Genomic DNA, 27,709 nt, shown 5'->3' with positions numbered 1-27,709 from the left:
TGTAAATTGCTGTGGTAAACAGAATGGTACCATTTTCAAAACGATTCTATGGCTGGTTTTGATTTTGAGTTTTGAGAAAAATGACGATTTCGCCCGGGCTGCGATTCTTTCCTGGCAAAGGGCTGTGTGGCAGAAAATGTAAGCTGCTCGCCAAAGTGACGTACTGTCCCGTTTTCTGAGTTTGGTCCTCTGGTAGGTTAGGATAGGACACTTACAATTTACCGTTTTCTTGACGTTGGGAAACATTAGGAGGACCATATAAGTACCATACGTATGCCCATAAGTAAGCCCATGCACACATGCCCATATAAGTACTATACTCATGACCATATAAGTACTATTAACATGCCCATATAAGTACTATACACATGCCTATATAAGTACCGTTTACATGCCCATATATGTACCATTCACATACAAATATATGTACCATACACATGCCCATATAAGTGGCATTCACATACCAATATATGTAACATACACATACCGATATATGTAACATACACATGGCCATATAAGTACCATACATAGGCTCGTGTAAGTACCATACATATGACCATATAAGTATCATACATATGCCTTTATAGGTACCATTTATATGCCATTATGTGTATCATACATGTCTTTATAAGTACTCTGCATATACCATTATACGTATTATACATATGCTCATATAGGTACCATACATATTTTTTTATAAGTACCATACATATTCTTTTATGAGTACCATACATTTGCCACTATAAGTACCATACATATGCCAATGTAAGTACCATACTTATGCCATTATAAGTATCATACATATGCCCCTATAAGTACCATTCGAAATAATCTCTAAGTAAATGAATAATATAGAAATTGCTTTATTTTTCATTACCCATTTTTTATTCAGCTGTTTATAATTATTATTACATGTTTTTCAACTCATTTTCCTTAATAATTTGTTGAGAAAACACGATGATATATCTGATATTTGAGATGGCTGTATCTCGGTAAATATGGGTGTTTGGGCCTTGATATTGAAAATTAGCAAAGAAAGCCTTTACAGAAAGAAATGTAAATTGCTGTGGTAAACACAATGGTACCATTTTCAAAACGATTCTATGGCTGGTTTTGATTTTGAGTTTTGAGAAAAATGACGATTTCGCCCGGGCTGCGATTCTTTCCTGGCAAAGGGCTGTGTGGCAGAAAATGTAAGCTGCTCGCCAAAGTGACGTACTGTCCCGTTTTCTGAGTTTGGTCCTCTGGTAGGTTAGGATAGGACACTTACAATTTACCGTTTTCTTGACGTTGGGAAACATTAGGAGGACCATATAAGTACCATACGTATGCCCATAAGTAAGCCCATGCACACATGCCCATATAAGTACTATACTCATGACCATATAAGTACTATTAACATGCCCATATAAGTACTATACACATACCTATATAAGTACCGTTTACATGCCCATATATGTACCATTCACATACAAATATATGTACCATACACATGCCCATATAAGTGGCATTCACATACCAATATATGTAACATACACATACCGATATATGTAACATACACATGGCCATATAAGTACCATACATAGGCTCGTGTAAGTACCATACATATGACCATATAAGTATCATACATATGCCTTTATAGGTACCATTTATATGCCATTATATGTATCATACATGTCTTTATAAGTACTCTGCATATACCATTATACGTATTATACATATGCCCATATAGGTACCATACATATTTTTTTATAAGTACCATACATATTCTTTTATGAGTACCATACATTTGCCACTATAAGTACCATACATATGCCAATGTAAGTACCATACTTATGCCATTATAAGTATCATACATATGCCCCTATAAGTACCATTCGAAATAATCTCTAAGTAAATGAATAATATAGAAATTGCTTTATTTTTCATTACCCATTTTTTATTCAGCTGTTTATAATTATTATTACATGTTTTTCAACTCATTTTCCTTAATAATTTGTTGAGAAAACACGATGATATATCTGATATTTGAGATGGCTGTATCTCGGTAAATATGGGTGTTTGGGCCTTGATATTGAAAATTAGCAAAGAAAGCCTTTACAGAAAGAAATGTAAATTGCTGTGGTAAACACAATGGTACCATTTTCAAAACGATTCTATGGCTGGTTTTGATTTTGAGTTTTGAGAAAAATGACGATTTCGCCCGGGCTGCGATTCTTTCCTGGCAAAGGGCTGTGTGGCAGAAAATGTAAGCTGCTCGCCAAAGTGACGTACTGTCCCGTTTTCTGAGTTTGGTCCTCTGGTAGGTTAGGATAGGACACTTACAATTTACCGTTTTCTTGACGTTGGGAAACATTAGAAGAACCATATAAGTACCATACGTATGCCCATAAGTAAGCCCATGCACACATGCCCATATAAGTACTATACTCATGACCATATAAGTACTATTAACATGCCCATATAAGTACTATACACATGCCTATATAAGTACCGTTTACATGCCCATATATGTACCATTCACATACAAATATATGTACCATACACATGCCCATATAAGTGGCATTCACATACCAATATATGTAACATACACATACCGATATATGTAACATACACATGGCCATATAAGTACCATACATAGGCTCGTGTAAGTACCATACATATGACCATATAAGTATCATACATATGCCTTTATAGGTACCATTTATATGCCATTATGTGTATCATACATGTCTTTATAAGTACTCTGCATATACCATTATACGTATTATACATATGCCCATATAGGTAACATACATATTTTTTTATAAGTACCATACATATTCTTTTATGAGTACCATACATTTGCCACTATAAGTACCATACATATGCCAATGTAAGTACCATACTTATGCCATTATAAGTATCATACATATGCCCCTATAAGTACCATTCGAAATAATCTCTAAGTAAATGAATAATATAGAAATTGCTTTATTTTTCATTACCCATTTTTTATTCAGCTGTTTATAATTATTATTACATGTTTTTCAACTCATTTTCCTTAATAATTTGTTGAGAAAACACGATGATATATCTGATATTTGAGATGGCTGTATCTCGGTAAATATGGGTGTTTGGGCCTTGATATTGAAAATTAGCAAAGAAAGCCTTTACAGAAAGAAATGTAAATTGCTGTGGTAAACACAATGGTACCATTTTCAAAACGATTCTATGGCTGGTTTTGATTTTGAGTTTTGAGAAAAATGACGATTTCGCCCGGGCTGCGATTCTTTCCTGGCAAAGGGCTGTGTGGCAGAAAATGTAAGCTGCTCGCCAAAGTGACGTACTGTCCCGTTTTCTGAGTTTGGTCCTCTGGTAGGTTAGGATAGGACACTTACAATTTACCGTTTTCTTGACGTTGGGAAACATTAGGAGGACCATATAAGTACCATACGTATGCCCATAAGTAAGCCCATGCACACATGCCCATATAAGTACTATACTCATGACCATATAAGTACTATTAACATGCCCATATAAGTACTATACACATGCCTATATAAGTACCGTTTACATGCCCATATATGTACCATTCACATACAAATATATGTACCATACACATGCCCATATAAGTGGCATTCACATACCAATATATGTAACATACACATACCGATATATGTAACATACACATGGCCATATAAGTACCATACATAGGCTCGTGTAAGTACCATACATATGACCATATAAGTATCATACATATGCCTTTATAGGTACCATTTATATGCCATTATGTGTATCATACATGTCTTTATAAGTACTCTGCATATACCATTATACGTATTATACATATGCTCATATAGGTACCATACATATTTTTTTATAAGTACCATACATATTCTTTTATGAGTACCATACATTTGCCACTATAAGTACCATACATATGCCAATGTAAGTACCATACTTATGCCATTATAAGTATCATACATATGCCCCTATAAGTACCATTCGAAATAATCTCTAAGTAAATGAATAATATAGAAATTGCTTTATTTTTCATTACCCATTTTTTATTCAGCTGTTTATAATTATTATTACATGTTTTTCAACTCATTTTCCTTAATAATTTGTTGAGAAAACACGATGATATATCTGATATTTGAGATGGCTGTATCTCGGTAAATATGGGTGTTTGGGCCTTGATATTGAAAATTAGCAAAGAAAGCCTTTACAGAAAGAAATGTAAATTGCTGTGGTAAACACAATGGTACCATTTTCAAAACGATTCTATGGCTGGTTTTGATTTTGAGTTTTGAGAAAAATGACGATTTCGCCCGGGCTGCGATTCTTTCCTGGCAAAGGGCTGTGTGGCAGAAAATGTAAGCTGCTCGCCAAAGTGACGTACTGTCCCGTTTTCTGAGTTTGGTCCTCTGGTAGGTTAGGATAGGACACTTACAAGGGCTGTGTGGCAGAAAATGTCCTGTGTTCCATGTTGGTCTTCATCTTTTTGCCTAGTTTTGTTATTTTTTAATGTTTTTATTTATCAGTTTATTATATAATAATACAAAATGGTCATAATTTAAAAATGATTTTACGCTGGTTTTAATTTTTTCATGAAAATGTTTATTTTGTTATGGGCAAGGTTAGGCCTACCGTGGTTTTGAGCACTACTTGGCCTATTATGCAAGGCCCGATTTGCCTATAAGGCAGTGATTTTCGTTATTTTCAAAAATCTCTCGAGAGACCTAGGTACTCTCGGCTTCTATTGCTAATATAAATATATAAAAGGATAATTAAAGACCTAATAGTAAAGTGTATTAAATTGTTATTAAGTAGAAATATTTTTTATTTTGCTCAAAGGACTCAGTGACAACAGTATTTTATTTGCTATAAAGTAATAATTCTTATTAAATAAAATTGTGAGCACATGGGGTACATTCTTCAATAAAAATATTCATTTTGATTCAATTAAAGCAATATTTAGTTTTAGAGTGTTGAGTGACTGTAAAAAAACATTTAAATAAAGATTGTCAATACACTCTTTCCTGTGTTTTGAATCATTGATGAAACTCAACATTTTAAAATTCTAATTACTTTTATTTTCAGGTCATTAAAATAAATAACAATGTCTACCTAGTTGAAAGTGAAACACGAATTCTATGAATTTAAACACACGTGATGAGATATGGGATATATATATACTTATTTACTCTTGTGCAGCTCTAATGAACCTTAGTGGTTCGAAGTCTCTGAACTACGAGTCGTAGGTTAACGAAGCCTGTTAAATTTTTGGTTCGAAACTTTTTTTTTTTTTTTTTACTTCTTGGTTTAAAGCCTTTTTTTGCTAATAAACTTAGAGGTTCGGAGCCTTTTTACTAACTCGTTGGTTCGAAGCTTTTTTACTAAGACTAAGGCTTGAATAATTTTTTACAAGAGATTCGTAGGTTCGAAGCCTTTTTACTCAGCCCGACCTCTAAACAAAAAAACCCTAAGTCCATTCCATGCAACCGCCAAACCCGCTGTTTATGAATGAAAAACGGTTTACACACGACTCACAACTGATGACGTTTGAACACTTCCGGAACAAGTGCTTCGCTGACGACTTTTGTTCGAACCACAACGCTGTAAATGCTTCACCTGCGTACTACAAATACAAATAATCGCCAACAGAACCTAAACATGTAACCTAACCTATTCCTATATATGCACAATGTGCTAATATATTAAAATATTAATTTATATTTGAGAAAATTCCTATTTTGAATGAACAGCATGTTAAAATTTATGAATGCATCTGTGGGGTCGACTGCTGGATGGAATGGACTTCGAGTCGAGGACGGGTTGACTAAGGGTATGCAGCCCGTCCTCCAAACAAAGATCCAAAAGTGATTCCATGCACCCGCCAAACCCCGTTTATGAATGAAAAACAGTTTACACACGACTCACAACTGCTGACGTTCGAACTTATCCGGAACAAGTGCTACACTGACGAATTTTGTTCGATTCACAACGCTATAAATGCTTCACCCACATACTACAAATAATCGCCAACAGAACCTAAACACCTAACCTAACCTATCCTATGCCTATATATACACAATATGCTAATATATTATAATATTAATTTATACTTGAGAAAATTCCCGTTTTGAATAAACAGCATATTAAAATTTATAAATGCGTCTGTGGGGTTGATCGCTGAATGTAATGGGCTTGAGTCGAGGACGGGTTGGGGTATGATAGCTAGGAGACACGAGAAATATGCAACACAGTGAAGTGATCTAACTGAGAGCAGCTACCCGTCCTCCAAAACATTGGAGAAATGTGATTTCGCCCAAGTCTCGGAAGTTACTCAGTGACCCTTATGTACTCGCAACTGGTTCCCAATGGGAAAAGGACGTCGATTCAACGTAGTATCTACGTCGATATCGTTGATTCAATATTATTCAAGCATGATTTGCCCACAAGGTATACGTTCAATTGTGTTCCCCTAAAAGATGATCCACTAACTGCCTGTGTTTGTAAAGCACTACTCAAAATGCTGTTCCCGCCTACTTTAACAGATTGTGCATGTAAACAGAGACCACAGGTTCGTTAATCCAGCCGCCAAACTTCTCGTAAGGCAATAATCACTACAAATTTTACGCTGCCTAAATGAGAATGGGCTAAGAAGCGAATGCATAATAAATTAAGATACAAATATATATAATATATATATATATATATATATATATATATATATATATATATATATATATATATATATATATATATATATATATATATATATATATATATATATACATATATGCTGGTAATTAATGAATAATAATAAGTGTCTGTGTTTTGATTATAGGAACAATTTGTCATGAGAATATTCATATAGATCTGAATTCGGTATGCTAGTATTATTGTCTTTTATGCCCTTGTTCCTCTGTGGAAAATTGAACATAAATCGACTGAAGGCTGAGATTAATTATCGTTCCTCTAGGAGGATGTATGTATATGTATTTATATGTATTATAAATAGGCCGTGTATAATACCATCTCTTACCTTTGTTATCTAACTTACAACTGTGTATGCATAACACAAAAATGAGACTTGTCAGTTTATTCAATGCAACAGAGCAGGTTACAGCTCTGTTGCATTGTGCCGTGCCGTATATATTATATTATTATATTAGCTGTGCCGTGATAAACGTGGGCAGCAGGAGCTGGAGGCCATGGTGGTGGTGGTGGTGGTTGGGGAAGAGCTGATGGCGGCCATGGTGATGGTGATGGGGAGGGCAAACAGAATCAGTAATAGCAGGGAGATACAGGTATTGCTCTCACCAACTCCCATCACCACCACGAGGAACACCCTGGTGACACCCGCTCCCAAAACACCCAAACCTCCTTATCAACAAACTCCTCTACACTGCTTAAGCATGCACAAGCACACCGAAATAGCTTTAAGAATAGATTATTGAACACTAAAGCCAGTATAAATTATAAAGTTGACAATACATTAATCATAAAGTTTTTGTCAACACGTAAGCAAATATATTTATGAAATTGTCATATACTGCACTTTGTAATTGAGAAATAATGGATTAAGACACATAAGTGCACCTAGGAAGCGCCTCACACACTATTTGTTTAACATTGATTCACAAAAATACAAAAGTAGTCCAAATGCTCGTTAACCCCGCGGGCAAACGACGTTGAACTGACGTTAGATTCAATGTTCACATAAACGTTACTCAAGTTTATGTTGCCCTCTCTGATATAATGCTTAACGAGTTACAGATACTGGTCGTCATCAATGGAATGTTCATGTGCTACACTATACACAATGTAGAACATACACTTGTAAGAACACGGAGGTACAGTCACAAGAAGCAGTTGTTACTTTTAATATGAGAATGAAGTTTAATTCGTCTCGAGAAATGTTCATCATATCAAATTCAGTTGCCAAGTTCAAAAGTTCCATGGCTTGTGCTACTGGTGGGAAGTTCCTTTGTGCTACTGGTGAGAGGTTCCATTGTTTGTGCTACTGGTGGGAGGTTCCACTGTATTACTGATATGGGTATATCATCTGACACCTTTCAGTCAGCTGCTTCGCTCGTCGAAGCATCAATCGCAATTCTGCCTCTAGGAACACACACCATCACAGTCTCTTGTAACTAATGTCAATGTGTCGCTCATGCAAAATCCTCACATTCGATGCTCGAAACGTAGTTTTCATTTTGGCGAGTCACGTTTGATAAAGTCAATATGAACCTCTACAAAACGTGGTGATGGTCAAAAGTTGGTCACATGTTTCGGCACTTGTTTAATATTTGCATGGTTTAGGTGTTCAACACTGTTCACTGATGCAAGTGGAGGCGTTCTAGACATAACATTATCTATTATAGTCAGAACATTATCAAGTGAGAAAATCTATTTAGTGTTGATAAAAACATCGTCCTATATAAATACGTTTTCTGTATATCATATATTATTTGTTCAATGATCATTTATAAAAAAAAATTCATGACATTTCTTACTATTAGCTCCGTGAGACACATATACTGCGAAAAGTAACATTATTTTCAACAAGCTTTCACAAGTAAATGTTTTTGTTGCTCCATTAAATGAATTACAATGTTTTAGGAGCCATAAATCTTTACATTTTTCTTTATCAGAAATCAGAGTATTAAACAGAAATCGAATACTGTACAATATATAAATTTATGTGACATACAATACATAAATTTAAGTATAATTGTGAGATTCATGATAGAACAGTAGTCAAAATGAGGCAGTGAGTATACACACCAGCTGAGTGTACTCACATGTGCTACACACATGGTACTGGACTCTGCCATATGTGACTTCCACTACTTGTACTACATATGAAGTCCTGGGCTCTGTCATATGTGACTTCCTGGACATGTATTACACAAGAGGTACTGGACTCTGCCATATGTGACTACCACCACTTGTACTACATATGAAATCCTGGCCTCTGTCATATGTAACTTCGAGCACCGAGTCCTCGTACATTAACTCATTTCAGTAGTTCCTTATGCAAAAAATTAATCCAGAACAATATATAGTCCTAAATACTAAAGCTTACAAATAAAGGTGATGATGAGAGAGATGAGAGACAAAGAAGCTCTTGAAGCACCTGAGATGTTGTTGCCCTGAAGGTAACTAAGACTCCCATCAGCCTTCTCTGTTTCCTTAGTCACTGTCTTCTCCTTTTCAGCCTCTTCTATGGACGCCTCGCTACTAATGTCTTGGCGTTTTTCTTTAGCGAGGTCGTTATCTTTCACTATACTCACTATCTCGTACTCGTAGGTGCTGCCGTCCATCCCATGGATGATATACTGGGGGATCTTGCTTTCATTCGTCTCAGAGTGAACTGCAATCAAGATAGTCAGATTTTGCTGGCCAATGGGAATGTCCTTCCAGTTGTATGGCTCAGTAGTGAAGATGGTGGGTTTCGAAGTCGTATCTGCTGGATGTTCCGTGGGTTTCGAAGTCCTGTCTGCTGGATGTTCCGTGGGTTTCGAAGTCGTGTCTGCTGGATGTTCCGTGGGTTTCGATGTCGTGTCTGCTGGATGTTCCGGGGGTTTCGAAGTCGTGTCTGCTGGATGTTCCGTGGGTTCGTATGCTACCGTTGATGCTGTTGCTGCTGCCTCGGTGGTAGACACGAAGAACTCTGTATCGTATTCCGTTGTAGTGTGTACTCTATCTATGTCCATTTGCTCTAGAGTGTTATTTGTTACTGGGTCTTGGTCGTATAATGACGAGGTCATAGTAGTGAGATCTGCCTCCTCTGAAACAGCTGACGCCATCAGCGTCGTTGCCGAAGGTGATACGTCGTCATCAATCAGAACAACTCTAGAGTCTTCAACGTCAGTGCCAATTTGGCTCTCTGTTGTGTTGGAAGAATCAGACGCTTCCAAGATCGGGAAGAAGGCAGCATCGCTTTCAGTACTGTCGAATATAGTGGTGTTCTCAGGCACTGTTGTCTCGTTTTCTGATGGTATATAATTCAATGTTGGAATTTCAGTGGTCGGTGGTTGATTAGAGATACTTGTAGCTACACTAACAGTATCACTGAAAGAAGTACCGAGAGAATCATTGAAAGAACCACTGATTGTATCGTTGAAAGAAGCACTGATAGTATTGTTGAAAGAAGCACTGATAGTATCGTTGAAAGAAGCACTGAGAGTATCATTGAAAGAAGCACTGAGAGTATCTTGTAGATGGTCATACTCCATGGAGGACACCCTCTCGTCCTCCAGACTAACCTGTTCATTGTCTGATGCTTCTGTGGAGTTGCTGGTGTCCGAGTGACCAAGCTCTGGAGTAGTTACATTACCAGTTTCTTCACTTCTCTCATATCCTTCATTGGACGATGCATCGTAATTCTCATCAGTATCATTATCAGTACTATCAGCAGTCAGATATGGAGTTGTTGAATTAATATCAAAATCATCTGGCGCATCGAGTACAGATGTCGTATTATCAGTGGCTGTCCCATTGGTCAAGTTCCGGGAACTGAGAAGTAAATTGACATCTACAAGACGTCGTTCTAAGCTGTTATCATACTCCTCGAGGCTTGAAGATTCGACTTCTTCACCATCTGGATCAGGAGATTCCTCATCCACAACCTCGATGTTGACATCCACCTCAGCCAATGCTGTGTTTTCTCTGTCATCAATATTTTCCGTTAGAGAAATGACATTGATTTCTTTCTCATCTTCAAGTATTACATCTTTTTCTTCCAAAATACTGGTATCATCTTCACTCAAGACTTCCATAGTAACGTTTTCTGTGATTGCTGAAGAACCTGATGTCGACATTTTATGATCTTCAATTTCATTCTCAAGAGAGTTGCTAGAATCTATCTCTTGGAGCCGGTCATCAAGCACAGACCCTGTGTCTGTGTCCTCTGTCGGCGGGACAGCTATGGTAATAATGCTGTCTGTGCCATTTGCCGTCGCATTGTCGAGATCCGTAGTGTTGTGAGAGTCCGTGATGCAGTCTCCAGGATGGCCTTCGTCACACTTATGTACTTCCTCACACTGCAGCCTCCTATCTGCACAAGGAAATTCCAAACCTTCAACTTCATTTACAACATCGTCCTCCTCAATCTGCATATCTCCCTCATCTGTGTCTTCTTCACGAGTGGATATAGGAATGTCGTTCTTTTCAACACCAGAGGGGGCCATGGCGCAAGCGTAAGGCATCTCATCTTCTCCTAATTCACAGTCATCAATGCCATTACAAACATACAACCGAAAGATGCATTTCCCACTACTACACTGGAACTCCTGGTCCGTGCAGGCTGCTTTGGTCGAGGCGCCTCCCTCACACTCCGCCTCTGGTTTACTGTCTTTGATGATGCGCATATCGTGCATAGATGTGAAGGCGGCACAGAAGGTGATGTCCTCGTCCTCTGAGGTAGGACAGTCAGGAACGCCGTCACACAGCCGCTGGTGTTGCACACATCGGCCTCCGTCTAGGCACCGTAGCTCGCCAGGGCCGCAGGAAGGGAAGCCACACACAGCCCCAGATTCGTCCCATCTGCAAACAAAAGGAAAGTTACTATCCTTCATTAACTGTGTTCGTCTTCAGATCACAGAAGGTCTCTCCAAGACGTTATGATGAAGGAAGATCTCTCCGAGAGAACGTGATGAAAGAAAGTGTCAAGATATATGATGAAAGTAAGTCTCTACAAGACAACAGTGAACGAAAAAGCTCTTCCCAAAATGCCAAAATTCTTTACATAAAAGAGGCAAGATTTCAATATAAAAAAATAAAAGGAAAAAATAAACATGTTTAAAGAAAAACAAAAAATTATTATATATGAAAACAAAACAAACGCTCTAAAATTGAAAGTCTCAAAGACAAAATGTTTCTACTAAACAAATAAGGTTCTAACAGAGTCGAGAGTAGGGTCATACAAGGTGTCCAAATGTGTCAAATGTCATGTTAGATCAAGGTCGTAAAAAGAATAGTGAAACATGTCACACATGTTTCGAAGTGAAAGACTGGGCCCCACTTTTCAGTACAGAGCCACTACTCGCTACCTCAGTATCCAGTATTAGCTCTTGTTGACACCCAGGACTATGGAAAGCTCTTGGCGAAGCAATAACCAATCTTGACTAACTCCTAAACACCAGTTTTACCAAAGCTGTTGATATGCAGGATGGATTACCAGGTAGCATAATAAGATGTGGGGTCGCTGAATTGTTTCAAGTGTAGGTTAGACGCTTAGGTCTAACTTACGCTTGAATTACATGAGTGAAAGGTTATAGGAGATTGGGTGGATACAAATCGGAATTGCCTTGTATGGACCAATAAGGGCTGCCTCGTACGGACCAATAGGAGCTGCCTGATATGGACCAATAGGAGCTTCCTCGTATGGACCAATAGGCTTTCTGCAGTTTTCTGTATTCTTTAATTCATCAAAATTTGCCAACATGTCATATATTATTAACTAAGCTCTTAGAATGTTATCGTCAGAACTTAACGCCTTAACAAAAATATTTGTTCACTGATTTTGGTTGATATATTAATTACAAAAACCATTTAACAATTGAGATGAACTTTAATCTAACAAAGCAAAACAGATCCAGAAAAATTTGTGCAGTGCTGTTTGTTTAATGAATTCTGTAATCTGGGATTAATTCAGAGTCAAACGTGTAATGGACTTAATGAAGTGGCAGCAGAAGAGAGAGAGAGAGAGAGAGAGAGAGAGAGAGAGAGAGAGAGAGAGAGAGAGAGAGAGAGAGAGAGAGAGAGAGAGAGAGAGAGAGAGAGAGAGAGAGAGAGAGATAGAATCACAAAGACATGACAAAGATACAGACAACCACATAGACACAGAAAGATCTAAAGACACATACAAATAAACAAAAGGCTTCTCCAATACCCCACGCAACTCACAACAGGCCAATGCCTCGGTCACGCCCTCCCCACACACCACCACCACTACCACAGTAACCCACCCATCAGAGCAGTGGTTGATACCATCACAGGTGGCGTTCAGAGGGACGCAGGCTCCTCCTCTAGGACACCTCACCTCCCCAGGCTGGCATACAGGACAAGCATACTCATCATCACCATCTGCAGGAGGAGGAGAACATCATTTAATAATCAACCACCAATCACAATTGTCCCCAGCAGTGCCACAGTTGCTGGCACTGCCAATCATATTTGACCTAATACGAACAGTGCATTATGTGATGACCAAACTACTCATTAGAAACTGAAGAAACGACGACGTTTCGGTCCGTCCTGGACCATTATCAGGTCGTGTGTGATACACGACTTGATAAATGGTCCAGGACGGACCGAAACGTCGTCGTCGTCTCCTGTTGTGTGGTATATTCATCATATCTTCATCCAGTTGTGACTCATCGTCTGAATACATTATGTTTTAAATATGTAAATAAATCAATAAATTTGTTATTAAATTTGAAATTTAGTAAATAAACACCTCGACAGATAAACTAATTATAGTAATCAGAATTATATATTTCAATCAGAATTATATATTTCTATGTTAACATGAAGGATATAAACAAATGATATCAATAAACCATAAATTTGACAAAACGTGAAGTTGGGAATTATATTTTACATGTAAATTGCCACAGACGAAACGTCATTCGCAAGGTAGATAGGGTAACAGGGCGATAGATAATTACAGTACCAATGCAATAGGTACATAGAGTACTAGTGAAATAGTTACATAGAGTACTAGTGAAATAGGTACATGTAGTAATAGGTACATAGAGAACTAGTGAAATAGGTAAGTTGAGTACTAGTACAAGAGCCCGAGCAGACACAGTGGAGGCTGGTGGACTCAGAGGCCAGCCACATAGCAGCCCACCTTGACAATCACGGTGCCCATCACAGCGCCAGGCCCCCGCGATGCAGACGTCGTCCCAGCACCGGAACCCTTCGCAGGGGGACGTCTCGCATCCCATCTCGTCCGCTCCGTCTGTAAACACAATCACCGGATAACTGAATAGAAGTACACACCTCAGGTATACAGTAAACTCTATCAAATGCTACCAGAGAATATAGATAAAGATATATATATATACCCAAGATAATCACCATTGCGTGACATATCAAATCCATGAGGGAAGATCTTTGAGGCGGCCCTGGAAACACAAACCGAAACTGTCTCTATTTTCCGTTTGTTACAACTTGTAATAAAGTTGTTACATCTTGGGTTAACGTGTTTATGACGTATTAGAACGTTGTTACAACTTGCTATATTGGTTGTTATAACTGGTTAGGTGGTGTTAAAACTTGTTCGAACGTTGTACCAACGTCGTAGTTTCGGTGTGTGTTTGGCGGGGGTAGGTTGGGTGTGGAGCTCGGACCGGCGTTCAAGCCCATATGTCGACTGACATATTACGTCTAATATTAGACGTAAAAGGTGAGTCTTACCCGGACAGTCCTCAGCGCCGTCGCAGATCCAGTAGGGGGAGACGCAACGCTCGGAGCCCGGACATCGGACTTGTAAGCCCGAGTAGCACTCGGACACCCCGTCAGTCGTCAGCCCTCCGTCCTCTGTACTCATGGAGGTAAGGGTAATGTAATTATGAGAGAGTGCTAATCCTTATGAGGAGAGGCTGAGGCTGAATGATTATACAACACATTATGATGAAGGGCTAAGCCTCAATGATTAGTGCTAAGCCTTATGAGGAGAAAGGGCTAAGCCTGAATGATTATACAATACATGGAAGGGATACGACGATAAAGACTTGGGTTATGAGGACAAAGAGCTGGGTTATGAGGACATGGAGCTGGGATATGAGGACAAGGAGCTGGGATATGAGGCCAAGCAGCTGGGATACGAGGACAAGAAGCTGGGATATGAGGACAAGGAGCTGGGATATGAGAACAGAGTGAAAAGAATGGTGCCCAACTCCTTGGACCATTAGGAGTCGAACGCCGACCCTACAAACAGCGAGACCATTGCTGTACCAATTAGACCAACTGGTTGAATAATTTCAGACACATTTGCGTAACATTTACATTAAACAAATAATGACCTCTAGCTCAATATATCACCAAGAAACAATGGATAAAAATGTAATGAGATAAGATTAAACAAGAAAATAAAGGTACTGGGCAAAGACTGGTTTGGAAACCAGATTGCTGAGTTAAGCAAAAAATTATATATATATATATATATATATATATATATATATATATATATATATATATATATATGAATGACTGTGGGAGGTTATCACTAGCTCCGTCGTATTGACCAATATGAGCTTTCTAGGTCACAATATATTCAAGAGTGTCTGGTGTTAACGACCTGGCGGTATTGACCTGGTCTCGTGTGTGGTGGTGGTGACCAGGTCGAGTGAGGTCAATAACAGCTCCAGCAAGGACGTAATGATCAAGTTTATACTGTGACTTAAAGGGAACATCGTCTTTAAGTTCCGTCTTCCTCCTGATCGCACCAGCAATCATTGCAGGAAAAACACCTCACAGGGAAAACACCTCACAGGAAAAACACCTTCACAGGAAAAACACCTTCACAGGAAACACACCTTCACAGGGAAAACACCTTCACAGGGAAAACACCTCACAGGAAAAACACCTTCACAGGAAAAACACCTTCACAGGAAAAACACCTTCACAGGAAAAACACCTTCACAGGAAAAACACCTTCACAGGGAAAACACCTTCACAGGGAAAACACCTTCACAGGAAAAACACCTCACAGGAAAAACACCTTCACAGGAAAAACACCTTCACAGGAAAAACACCTTCACAGGGAAAACACCTTCACAGGGAAAACACCTTCACAGGGAAAACACCTTCACAGGAAAAACACCTTCACAGGGAAAACACCTTCACAGGAAAAACACCTTCACAGGAAAAACACCTTCACAGGAAACACACCTTCACAGGAAAAACACCTCACAGGAAAAACACCTTCACAGGAAAAACACCTCACAGGAAAAACACCTTCACAGGAAAAACACCTTCACAGGAAAAACACCTTCACAGGGAAAACACCTCACAGGAAAAACACCTTCACAGGAAAAACACCTTCACAGGAAAAACACCTTCACAGGAAAAACACCTCACAGGAAAAACACCTTCACAGGGAAAACACCTTCACAGGAAAAACACCTTCACAGGAAAAACACCTCACAGGAAAAACACCTCACAGGAAAAACACCTTCACAGGAAAAACACCTTCACAGGAAAAACACCTTCACAGGAAAAACACCTCACAGGAAAAACACCTCACAGGAAAAACACCTCACAGGGAAAACACCTCACAGGAAAAACACCTTCACAGGAAAAACACCTTCACAGGAAAAACACCTTCACAGGAAAAACACCTTCACAGGAAAAACACCTTCACAGGGAAAACACCTTCACAGGAAAAACACCTTCACAGGAAAAACACCTTCACAGGAAAAACACCTTCACAGGAAAAACACCTTCACAGGAAAAACACCTTCACAGGAAAAACACCTTCACAGGAAAAACACCTTCACAGGGAAAACACCTTCACAGGAAAAACACCTTCACAGGAAAAACACCTCACAGGAAAAACACCTTCACAGGAAAAACACCTCACAGGGAAAACACCTTCACAGGAAAAACACCTTTACAGGAAAAACACCTTCACAGGAAAAACACCTTCACAGGAAAAACACCTTCACAGGAAAAACACCTTCACAGGAAAAACACCTTCACAGGAAAAACACCTTCACAGGAAAAACACCTCACAGGAAAAACACCTTCACAGGAAAAACACCTCACAGGAAAAACACCTCACAGGGAAAACACCTTCACAGGAAAAACACCTCACAGGAAAAACACCTTCACAGGAAAAACACCTTCACAGGAAAAACACCTTCACAGGAAAAGCACCTTCACAGGAAAAACACCTTCACAGGAAAAACACCTCACAGGAAAAACACCTCACAGGAAAAACACCTTCACAGGGAAAACACCTTCACAGGGAAAACACCTTCACAGGGAAAACACCTTCACAGGGAAAACACCTTCACAGGAAAAACACCTTCACAGGAAAAACACCTCACAGGAAAAACACCTTCACAGGAAAAACACCTTCACAGGAAAAACACCTTCACAGGAAAAACACCTTCACAGGAAAAACACCTTCACAGGAAAAACACCTTCACAGGAAAAAAACAATATTACACAGAATGAAACAGAACAAAAAAAAAGAGGAAAATAAAATACACAGAAAGATAAGAGTTAATGGAACTATGAGGAGAAAGCGCCAAGCCACAACGACTATATAGCACTGGGAAGGGGTCAGGATAAGGATTTGGGATCGGACGGAGGGAAAGGAATGGTGCCCAACCACTTGTGGACGGTCGGGGATTGAACACCGACCTGCATGACGCCAGACCGTCACTCTACCGTCCACCCCCAAGTGGTTTAACGAGAGTCAACGACTGTATATAGAAGGCACAACAATTGAAAAAAATATAAAGACAAAGAAACAAATAGTCAAAACTACGATTCGTTTCCATACAAAATGTTATCTACAAAATATATGTAATTACGGACTTTATAAAACTGTACAAATACTGTACCTACTAATACCTGTATCCCTTGTATATCTTACAAATAATTATTATTATTAATATAATAATATATAATATATATATATATATATATATATATATATATATATATATATATATATATATATTATATATATAATATAATATATATACATATACAACAAGCAAACTTAATCCGGGTATTTGCAAATAAATGACAAATATACAATGTATCTAGTTATGTGTACACTGAGAGGTAATCCCAATCTACCAGTGTATATACATATATGGTGTACATATGGTGATATATACATATAAGCACTGTATATATGGTGTATACCTAGCGTATCGTCTGTATATAGTATACCTTAGATCTGAACTAGGTTCAGGACTAAAAAGTATACTTGCTGGTTGGTCAGTGAGGTATTATGGTCTTAATAACCCTCCAGAGGTTGATAGGTCTTAAGTCCAACACCAAACTTGCTGGTTGGTCAGTGAGGTATTGTGGTGGTCTTAATAACCCTCCAGAGGTTGATAGGTCTTAAGTCCAACACCAAACTTGCTGGTTGGTCAGTAAGGTATTGTGGTCTTAATAACCCTCCAGAGGTTGATAGGTCTTAAGTCCAACACCAAACTTGCTGGTTGGTCAGTAAGGTATTGTGATGGCCTTAATAACCCTCCAGAGGTTGATAGGTCTTAAGTCCAATACCAAACTTGCTGGTTGGTCAGTGAGGTATTGTGGTGGTCTTAATAACCCTCCAGAGGTTGATAGGCCTTAAGTCCAACACCAAATACAAATAGCATCACTAGGGACAAGCAAAATACGTTGGATAAATGTTATCTTCCTCTCAATAGACTGGGTTATCATCCGAACCTTAATGAGACTTTAATGTATTCAGGAATTTTAAAAAAATGAGAAATTTGCTGAGGCGCTTTCTTTTGATCGCGAAGTTCTTTGCGTGTCACGAAGACATCTTCCTGCCGTCTGTAGGAACTTTTATGGTCTTCTCAATGAACACATCCGTCGCTTTGAGATCTTAGAACTGCAAACGGACACTCCAGCACCTTGGAGGTCTTGGGAACTTTCCCACGGACACTCCAGCATCTTGGAGGTCTTGGGGACTTTCCCACGGACACTCCAGTACCTTGGAGGTCTTGGGGACTTTCCCACGGACACTCCAGTACCTTGGAGGTCTAGGGGACTTTCCCACGGACACTCCAGCACCTTGGAGGTCTTGGGGACTTTCCCACGGACACTCCAGCATCTTGGAGGTCTTGGGGACTTTCCCACGGACACTCCAGCACCTTGGAGGTCTTGGGGACTTTCCCACGGACACTCCAGCATCTTGGAGGTCTTGGGGACTTTCCCACGGACACTCCAGCACCTTGGAGGTCTTGGGGACTTTCCCACGGACACTCCAGTACCTTGGAGGTCTAGGGGACTTTCCCACGGACACTCCAGCACCTTGGAGGTCTTGGGGACTTTCCCACGGACACTCCAGCACCTTGGAGGTCTTGGGGGTTCCCCCACGGACACTCCAGCACTTTGGAGGTCTTGGGGACTTTCCAACGGACACTTCAGCACCTTAGAGGTCTTAGACACTCACAGACACTTCAACTCATCAGGAAACTTTCATCTTCCTTCAGACACTCCAGTTAACTGAAGACCTTGAGTCTTTCTATAGACTCCAGCTTTCTATAAACCCTCCCTCGGTCTATATAAACAATCCCCTTAGCTTAGGGCTTTCTGCAGCATCCCTTCAGCTTGGGGCTTTCTACAGCCTCTCATAAACTTAAGGCTTTTTATAGCCTCTTCCCAGCTTAAGCCTTTCTGTTGCATGTACAAGAGTGGAATGATAAAATACCATGCCCAAGATTACCAACCGAGTGCCGGCGGGGGGATGGAAATAGCCTCGGCTACCATCCTCTTTTGTCCGGTCGAGTTGGTCGGGTGGCTGGTTGGGGTATGTATTGCAACTGTTCAGCTTAGGCCAACAGGCCTTCTTTAGGCACCTCGACGTCATGGAACAACGGAAGGGAACAGGGATCTCACCAACATGGAAACGTGAGCAACTCACCAACATGGAACAGTGCGGAACTCACCAACATGGAACAGTGCGGAACTCACCAACATGGAACAGTGAGCAACTCACCAACATGGAACAGTACTCACCTAGTTGTGCTTGCGGGGGTTGAGCTTTGGCTCTTTGGTCCCACCTCATTGAACTCAGTACGGAACTCACCCACATGGAGGGCGCCAGCGTCGATGGAGAAGGAGAGGGCAGCCCCTGGTTCACCGTCGTCCAGCACCGCCTCCACCGTAGCCTTGTATACGGTGTCCAGCTGAAGGCCCCCCACGGTAGCCTCGCACCCCTGCTCGTGTGGAGGGGTCGTCCAGAGGAAGGGGACAGGAGAGGGGCGGTCACAAAGTGGGAGGGGTGAGGGAGGGAAGTGAAAGGGGGGAGAGGGGGGGGAAATGAATGGAGGAATGGAGGAGGGGGGAGAGAGAAAGGGGGAGGGAGGAGGGAGGAGGGGGGAGAGAAAGGGGAGAGGTGAGGGAGGAAAGAAGAGGCAGAGAGAGGAAGGATTAGTGTGCAGAGAGAGAGAGAGAGAGAGAGAGAGAGAGAGAGAGAGAGAGAGAGAGAGAGAGAGAGAGAGAGAGAGAGAGAGAGAGAAAGATAGAGAAAGATAGAGAAAGATAGAGAAAGAGAGAGAAAGAGAGAGGAAGAGAGGATAAGAGAGGAGGCAGTATAAGAGACAAGACAATATACATTACAGTAACCATATTAACATCTACTTATCTATTAAAACTTCAAACCCACCTACAATAATGTTGAATAAAAAGACCCATGAGAATATTTCACATCATCTCAGCTTAACTAAGCTTAGATATTACTTTACAATATCAACATATTAACAGCACACACACATGTATTTTACAGAGAAATAAGCTTATCGACAAAGCTTACCAGGAATCACCAGGTATTTACCTGTATAATTACGAAACCTGTCCATCTTTCCTCAATCATGGAAAGTTTACATATATTAAACAGCTTATGAAAAACGTTACGAGGCTGTTTACAACAACAAGAATGACCTCGCAAACTGTTTACAATACTCAACCGATACGATCATGGAATTTCGGGGCTATTCATGCCCGTGCCACCTCTCAGGTGGCTCAATCTTCATCAATCAAATTGAGGAAAGATGTACAGGTTTCGTAAGTAGATCCTGGCCTCGGTGCCTTAACGATAGAAGACTTCTGGAGATCTTGAGTCACCGAACATCTCTGCTTTTATTGGAATCCTTTAGTCTTAAAGTAACTGTTTAATATATTCCTTTTAGGAATATATTGAGGAATATATATTACTTAATATATTACATTATATTCCTTTTAGGGATATATTAAGTTTCATTAATATATTCCTTAAAGTAATTCTTTAATATATTCCTTTAAGTGATATATTAAGAGTTCAATGGTTCAATGCCCGAGAAGGGTAGAAACGTTGGGCACGTTTTCATGCGCCTGATGCCTCTGTTCACCTAGCAGTAGATGGGGAGTATACCCGGGGAGCAAGAAACCTGTTGTGGCTTGCTTCTTAGGGGGATGGGGACCTCTATAAGCCTAACATAATGCCTTCTGGTGTTCCAACGAACCCAAAATAATTTTAGCTTAGAGCACCGGAAATTTGACGCAATGGTCGTTAGCGTTGAAGCAACGGTGCAGTAACAGTGAAAACAGGAGCACCGTCCAAACAACGGTACACTGACAGTGAGGACAGGACCTGCGTCCAAACAACGGTACACTAACAGTGTGGACATTAACAGCGTCCAAACAACGGTCCACTAACAGTGAAAACAGGAGCACCGTCCAAATAACGGTCCACTAACAGTGAAAACAGGAGCACCGTCTAAATAACGGTCCACTAACAGGGAAAACAGGAGCACCGTCCAAATAACGGTACACTAACAGTGAGGACAGGACCTACGTCCAAACAACTGTACACTAACAGTGAGGCCATTAACAGCGTCCAAACAACGGTACACTAACAGTGAGGCCATTAACAGCGTCCAAACAACGGTACACTAACAGTGAGGCCATTAACAGCGTCCAAACAACGGTACACTAACAGTGAGGCCATTAACAGCGTCCAAACAACGGTGCAGTAAGACCAGGGGTACAAGGGACCTACACTATTCCTGCCGTTAACGTTGGTGGTGACCTGGGAGACGAGGTTCTTGTGGTCCCAGAGTCTCAGACGGTATCCCAAGGGCCTGGCTCCTGCTTCAGGGGGCTCCTCGCTCTCCTGGGGCGCCGTCGACACCCTGCCTGTAGGGGGGCATATATATATATGTGGTCAGCTGTGTCTGGAGGAGTTACAGTGAGGTGTGGAGTTACAGTGAGGTGTGAAGGAGCTACAGTGACGTGTGGAGCTACAGTGACATGTGGAGGTGTTACAGTGAGGTGTGGAGGAGTTACATTGAGGTGTGGAGGAGTTACAGTGAGGTGTGGAGGAGTTACAGTGACGTGTGGAGGAGTTACAGTGAGGTGTGGAGGAGCTACAGTGACGTGTGGAGGAGCAACAGTGACGTGTGGAGGAGCTACAGTGACGTGTGGAGGAGTTACAGTGACGTGTGGAGGAGCTACAGTGACGTGTGGAGGAGCTACAGTGACGTGTGGAGGAGTTACAATGACGTGTGGGGGAGCTACAGTGACGTGTGGAGGAGTTACAATGACGTGTGGAGGAGTTACAGTGACGTGTGGAGGAGTTACAGTGACGTGTGGAGGAGCTACAGTGACGTGTGGAGTTACAGTGACGTGTGGAGGAGCTAGTGACGTGTAGAGGAGCTAGCGACGTGAGGAGGAGCTACAGTGACGTGTGGAGTTACAGTGACGTGTGGAAGAGTTACAGTGAAGTGTGGAGGAGTTACAGTGACGTGTGGAGTTACAGTGACGTGTGGAGGAGCTAGTGACGTGTGGAGGAACTACAGTGACGTGTGGAGGAGCTACAGTGACGTGTGGAGGAGCTACAGTGACGTGTGGAGGAGCTACAGTGACGTGTAGAGGAGTTACAGTGACGTGTGGAGGAGTTACAGTGAAGTGTGGAGTTACAGTGACGTGTGGAGGAGTTACAGTGACGTGTGGAGGAGCTACAGTGACGTGTGGAGGAGTTACGGTGACGTGTGGAGGAGCTACAGTGACGTGTGGAGGAGTTACAGTGACGTGTGGAGGAGCTACAGTGACGTGTGGAGGAGCTACAGTGACGTGTGGAGGGGTTACAGTGACGTGTGGAGGAGTTACAGTGAAGTGTGGAGGAGTTACAGTGACGTGTGGAGCTACAGTGACGTGTGGAGGAGTTACAGTGAAGTGTGGAGTTACAGTGACGTGTGGAGGAACTACAGTGACGTGTGGAGGAGCTACAGTGACGTGTGGAGGAGCTACAGTGACGTGTGGAGGAGCTACAGTGACGTGTGGAGGAGCTACAGTGACGTGTGGAAGAGTTACAGTGACGTGTGGAGGAGTTACGGTGACGTGTGGAGGAGTTACAGTGACGTGTGGAGGAGTTACAGTGACGTGTGGAGAAGTTACAGTGACGTGTGGAGGAGTTACAGTGACGTGTGGAGGAGCTACAGTGACGTGTGGAGGAGCTACAGTGACGTGCGGAGTTACAGTGACGTGTGGAGGAGTTACAGTGACGTGTGGAGGAGTTACAGTGACGTGTGGAGGAGCTACAGTGACGTGTGGAGGAGCTACAGTGACGTGTGGAGGAGTTACAGTGACGTGTGGAGGAGTTACAGTGACGTGTGGAGGAGCTACAGTGACGTGTGGAGGAGCTACAGTGACGTGTGGAGGAGCTACAGTGACGTGTGGAGGAGCTACAGTGACGTGTGGAGGCGCTACAGTGACGTGTGGAGCTACAGTGACGTGTGGAGGAGCTACAGTGACGTGTGGAGGAGCTACAGTGACGTGTGGAGGAGTTACAGTGACGTGTGGAGGAGCTACAGTGACGTGTGGAGGAGTTACAGTGACGTGTGGAGGAGCTACAGTGACGTGTGGAGGAGCTAGTGACGTGGAGGAGGAGCTACAGTGACGTGTGGAGGAGTTACAGTGACGTGTGGAGGAGCTACAGTGACGTGTGGAGGAGCTACAGTGACGTGTGGAGGAGGAGCTACAGTGACGTGTGGAGGAGCTACAGTGACGTGTGGAGGAGTTACAGTGACGTGTGGAGGAGCTACAGTGACGTGTGGAGGAGCTACAGTGACGTTTGGAGGAGCTACAGTGACGTGTGGAGGACTTACAGTGACGTGTGGAGGAGTTACAGTGACGTGTGGAGGACTTACAGTGACGTGTGGTGTGATAAATACTGAGCTAAACTGCTGCCTTTGCACAGAGCAATTTACAAACCCAAAAGTGTGCATATAAGACCCACATTATAGGTAATTGGGCAGTTTACCTTGATGACGATGACCTGGTAAACTACTCAGTGAATACAATCTGTGTCACCATGATGGACTTAAGAGGTTCGGGTCTCGTTAATAGGTTCGCAAGTTAATAGGTTCGTAAGTGATCGAACACAATACCTGTGATGAAAGGTGATGGTGACCAGCGGAGCCTGGCGGAGATGGTGATGATGGTGAGGTCGGCGATGGTGCTGGAGGGTCGACCATACACCATCCGTTGTCCCAGAGCAAGACCTGTATAGAGAGGAACCAGATGAATCAATGGACAACCAGTGGCTAAAAAAAACCGGGGTCCAAGAGCTAAAGCTCGGTCCTGCAGGCACAAATAGCCTGGTGAGTTCCCACAGCACAAAATCACTATTATACAAAATCACCACCAAAATGCAATGAAATCACAATCATCACAATACCTGTAAGGAGCGTAGGAGAGGTGATTGTGAAGTTGAGAAGACCGTAAGGCCAGTGGTGTTGCCCAACCAGTGCTACCAGCCGCCCAGCGTACGTCACGTTGCTCGACAATCCCTCAAACTGCAACACTCAATCAACAATAATCGTATCACACAATTAACAATGGTTGAAACTACACAAAATACATATTATAGCACTTTCGTCATACAGTTTCCTTCAAAATGGTTTCAAAAAGCAGTAGTGAGCTCTTGGGAGCTCTTGGCGGAGTCCTCCTGAGCTTGGTGGACCCACCTGGTGGCGGAGAGTGGTGGTGTGGTACATGGTGGTGGTGGAGAAGGCCCGCTGGTGGTGGGGAGGAGTGAGGGAGAGGCTGTACGCCGTCACCGCCCCGTTGATGGAGAGGGAGAACCGCGATGGCCACTCCAGTCCCAGCGACGCATCTGTGAGGGAGATACAATGCAGGTGGAATATGCAGTGACGCAAGTGCAGTGACGCAAGTGCAGTGACGCAAATGCTGGACCGTGTAATCAAAATATTATAATATTGACAATATGACTCTCTAATTTACTTATGCACACTCTCTACCTGTTTAACGCAATATGTATAGAAACAATCGGTTCTATTTACAGTAATTTACGCAGAGTTTCTAAGTTAGGTTTGGGTAAAATCTCTACTATTTTGTAATAAGATGATATTATATATTTAATATTTAAAAAGTTGGCTTGTTAGGAAACTCTGGCTATTAAGTGTATATATATATATATATATATATATATATATATATATATATATATATATATATATATATATATATATATATATATATATATATATATATATTGCGGGGGAGCTCAACCCCCGGAAGCGCAACTAGGTGAGTACACACCTGAAGCCTACAAGCAAACGCTTATAGAAATGTGTTGAGGAAACAGGCGCACAAGCCACGCAACAGACAACACGACAGGACCCGGAATAAAGGGCTTCCACACTGACTTTATTATAAGGTCAAAAACTGAACACCCGAAAATGAACGAAAATTGCTCGGAGATGATTGTGGCTGCAAAATGAATTTGCATGTTCAGTTTGGGAGTTTTGCATATATACAACTGCAACTGCAGAGAGAGAGAGAGAGAGAGAGAGAGAGAGAGAGAGAGAGAGAGAGAGAGAGAGAGAGAGAGAGAGAGAGAGAGAGAGAGAGAGAGGGAGGGAGGGGGGAAGAGAGAGAGAGAGGGAGGGAGAGAGAGAGAGAGAGAGAGAGAGGGAGGGAGGGAGAGAGAGAGAGAGAGAGGGAGGGAGGGAGGGAGGGGGAGAGAGAGAGAGAGAGAGAGAGAGAGAGAGAGAGAGAGAGAGAGAGAGAGAGAGAGAGAGAGAGAGAGAGAGAGAGAGAGAGAGAGAGAGAGAGAGAGACAAAGAGAGAGAGAAGCGTTTTTGTATGATGGGGGGGGGGTAATATCAACACTAGGGGTGTGGTGGAGGAGTAATATCAACACTAGGGGTGTGGTGGAGGAGTAATATCAACACTAGGGGTGTGGTGGAGAAGTAATATCAACACTAGGGGTGTGGTGGTGGAGGAGTAATATCAACACTAGGGGTGTTGTGGTGGAGGAGTAATATCAACACTAGGGGTGTTGTGGTGGAGGAGTAATATCAACACTAGGGGTGTTGTGGTGGAGGAGTAATATCAACACTAGGGGTGTTGTGGTGGAGGAGTAATATCAACACTAGGGGTGTGGTGGAGGAGTAATATTAACACTAGGGGTGTTGTGGTGGAGGAGTAATATCAACACTAGGGGTGTGGTGGAGGAGTAATATCAACACTAGGGGTGTGGTGGAGGAGTAATATCAACACTAGGGGTGTGGTGGAGGAGTAATATCAACACTAGGGGTGTGGTGGAGGAGTAATATCAACACTAGGGGTGTGGTGGAGGAGTAATATCAACACTAGGGGTGTGGTGGAGGAGTAATATCAACACTAGGGGTGTGGTGGAGGAGTAATATCAACACTAGGGGTGTGGTGGAGGAGTAATATCAACACTAGGGGTGTGGTGGAGGAGTAATATCAACACTAGGGGTGTGGTGGAGGAGTAATATCAACACTAGGGGTGTGGTGGAGGAGTAATATCAACACTAGGGGTGTGGTGGAGGAGTAATATCAACACTAGGGGTGTGGTGGAGGAGTAATATCAACACTAGGGGTGTGGTGGAGGAGTAATATCAACACTAGGGGTGTGGTGGAGGAGTAATATCAACACTAGGGGTGTGGTGGAGGAGTAATATCAACACTAGGGGTGTGGTGGAGGAGTAATATCAACACTAGGGGTGTGGTGGAGGAGTAATATCAACACTAGGGGTGTGGTGGAGGAGTAATATCAACACTAGGGGTGTGGTGGAGGAGTAATATCAACACTAGGGGTGCGGTGGAGGAGTAATATCAACACTAGGGGTGTGGTGGAGGAGTAATATCAACACTAGGGGTGTTGTGGTGGAGGAGTAATATCAACACTAGGGGTGAGGAAGGACAGGGGGGGGGGGGGGTCCAAGCCCCAGGGTTATATAGCTCCCTGAACAATAAAGCCGCACCTCACTCACCCAATATCTTGCCTTCTCTCGTAAACCCTCACAGCTCCTCCCCTTAACTCTCACGGGAGTGTGTCTATATATATATATATATATATATATATATATATATATATATATATATATATATATATATATATATATGGCAGTGTCAGACGACGGAGGAAAATTGAAACAGTAATTTCCTTAAGTACTTTCGTATATTAATACATCTTCAGAAGAAGTGCTCCTTCTGAAGATGTATTAATATATGGGGCCCCTAATGTATTAATGATGTATTAATGATGAAGATATTAATGATGATCTGAAGATGTATTAATGTATGGGGCCCCTAGCAACCAGGGGCCCCATACACTCCCAGCAACCAGAGCCCCATACACTCCCAGCTGCCTAGCAACCAGGGCCCCATACACTCCCAGCTACCTAGCAACCAGGGCCCCATACACTCCCCTTCCCTCCTCCATCACTCCAACAGATTGTCATCCCGCATCAGGGCCAAGCGAGGCGGACCCTTAAAACAAGTAATGTACGAACGAAATCCGCAATTCCTCAGTCCGAAACGGGGCAAAGTTTCGCAGTGATTCGCCGTTGTCAATGGGCGTGTCTGGCGAGAGGGGAAACTTGGCAACGTGGTCAGAAACGAAGGGTTTTCTAACGAGGTAGTAAACTGAGGGGAGGAGGGGGGGGGCAGAGCAGTTTATGGGGAGGAGAAG

General features: G+C 42.0%; 1 protein-coding gene across 1 annotated transcript in view; it reads right to left on the bottom strand.

Moving 5' to 3' along the window:
- Positions 1 to 4,784: 4,784 nt before the first annotated feature.
- LOC123749831 (uncharacterized) overlaps positions 4,785 to 27,709 on the bottom strand; it is a 64,347-nt gene continuing 41,422 nt past the window's right edge. The window contains exons 3-11 of the mRNA XM_069337735.1: positions 24,711 to 24,859; positions 24,422 to 24,539; positions 24,132 to 24,245; positions 21,743 to 21,879; positions 19,793 to 19,922; positions 14,422 to 14,544; positions 13,853 to 13,963; positions 12,966 to 13,083; positions 4,785 to 11,541 (exon numbers count right to left, since the gene is read on the bottom strand). Coding sequence (XP_069193836.1) covers positions 9,069 to 11,541; positions 12,966 to 13,083; positions 13,853 to 13,963; positions 14,422 to 14,544; positions 19,793 to 19,922; positions 21,743 to 21,879; positions 24,132 to 24,245; positions 24,422 to 24,539; positions 24,711 to 24,859 — 3,473 coding nt within the window. The 3' untranslated portion in view covers positions 4,785 to 9,068. The remainder of the gene's footprint in view (positions 11,542 to 12,965; positions 13,084 to 13,852; positions 13,964 to 14,421; positions 14,545 to 19,792; positions 19,923 to 21,742; positions 21,880 to 24,131; positions 24,246 to 24,421; positions 24,540 to 24,710; positions 24,860 to 27,709) is intronic.

Source organism: Procambarus clarkii, chromosome 38, assembly GCF_040958095.1.
Source record: "Procambarus clarkii isolate CNS0578487 chromosome 38, FALCON_Pclarkii_2.0, whole genome shotgun sequence".
NCBI lineage: Eukaryota > Metazoa > Arthropoda > Malacostraca > Decapoda > Cambaridae > Procambarus > Procambarus clarkii.
The sequence above is the reverse complement of the archived record's forward strand: the minus strand, read 5'-3'. Positions and strand labels throughout refer to the sequence as shown.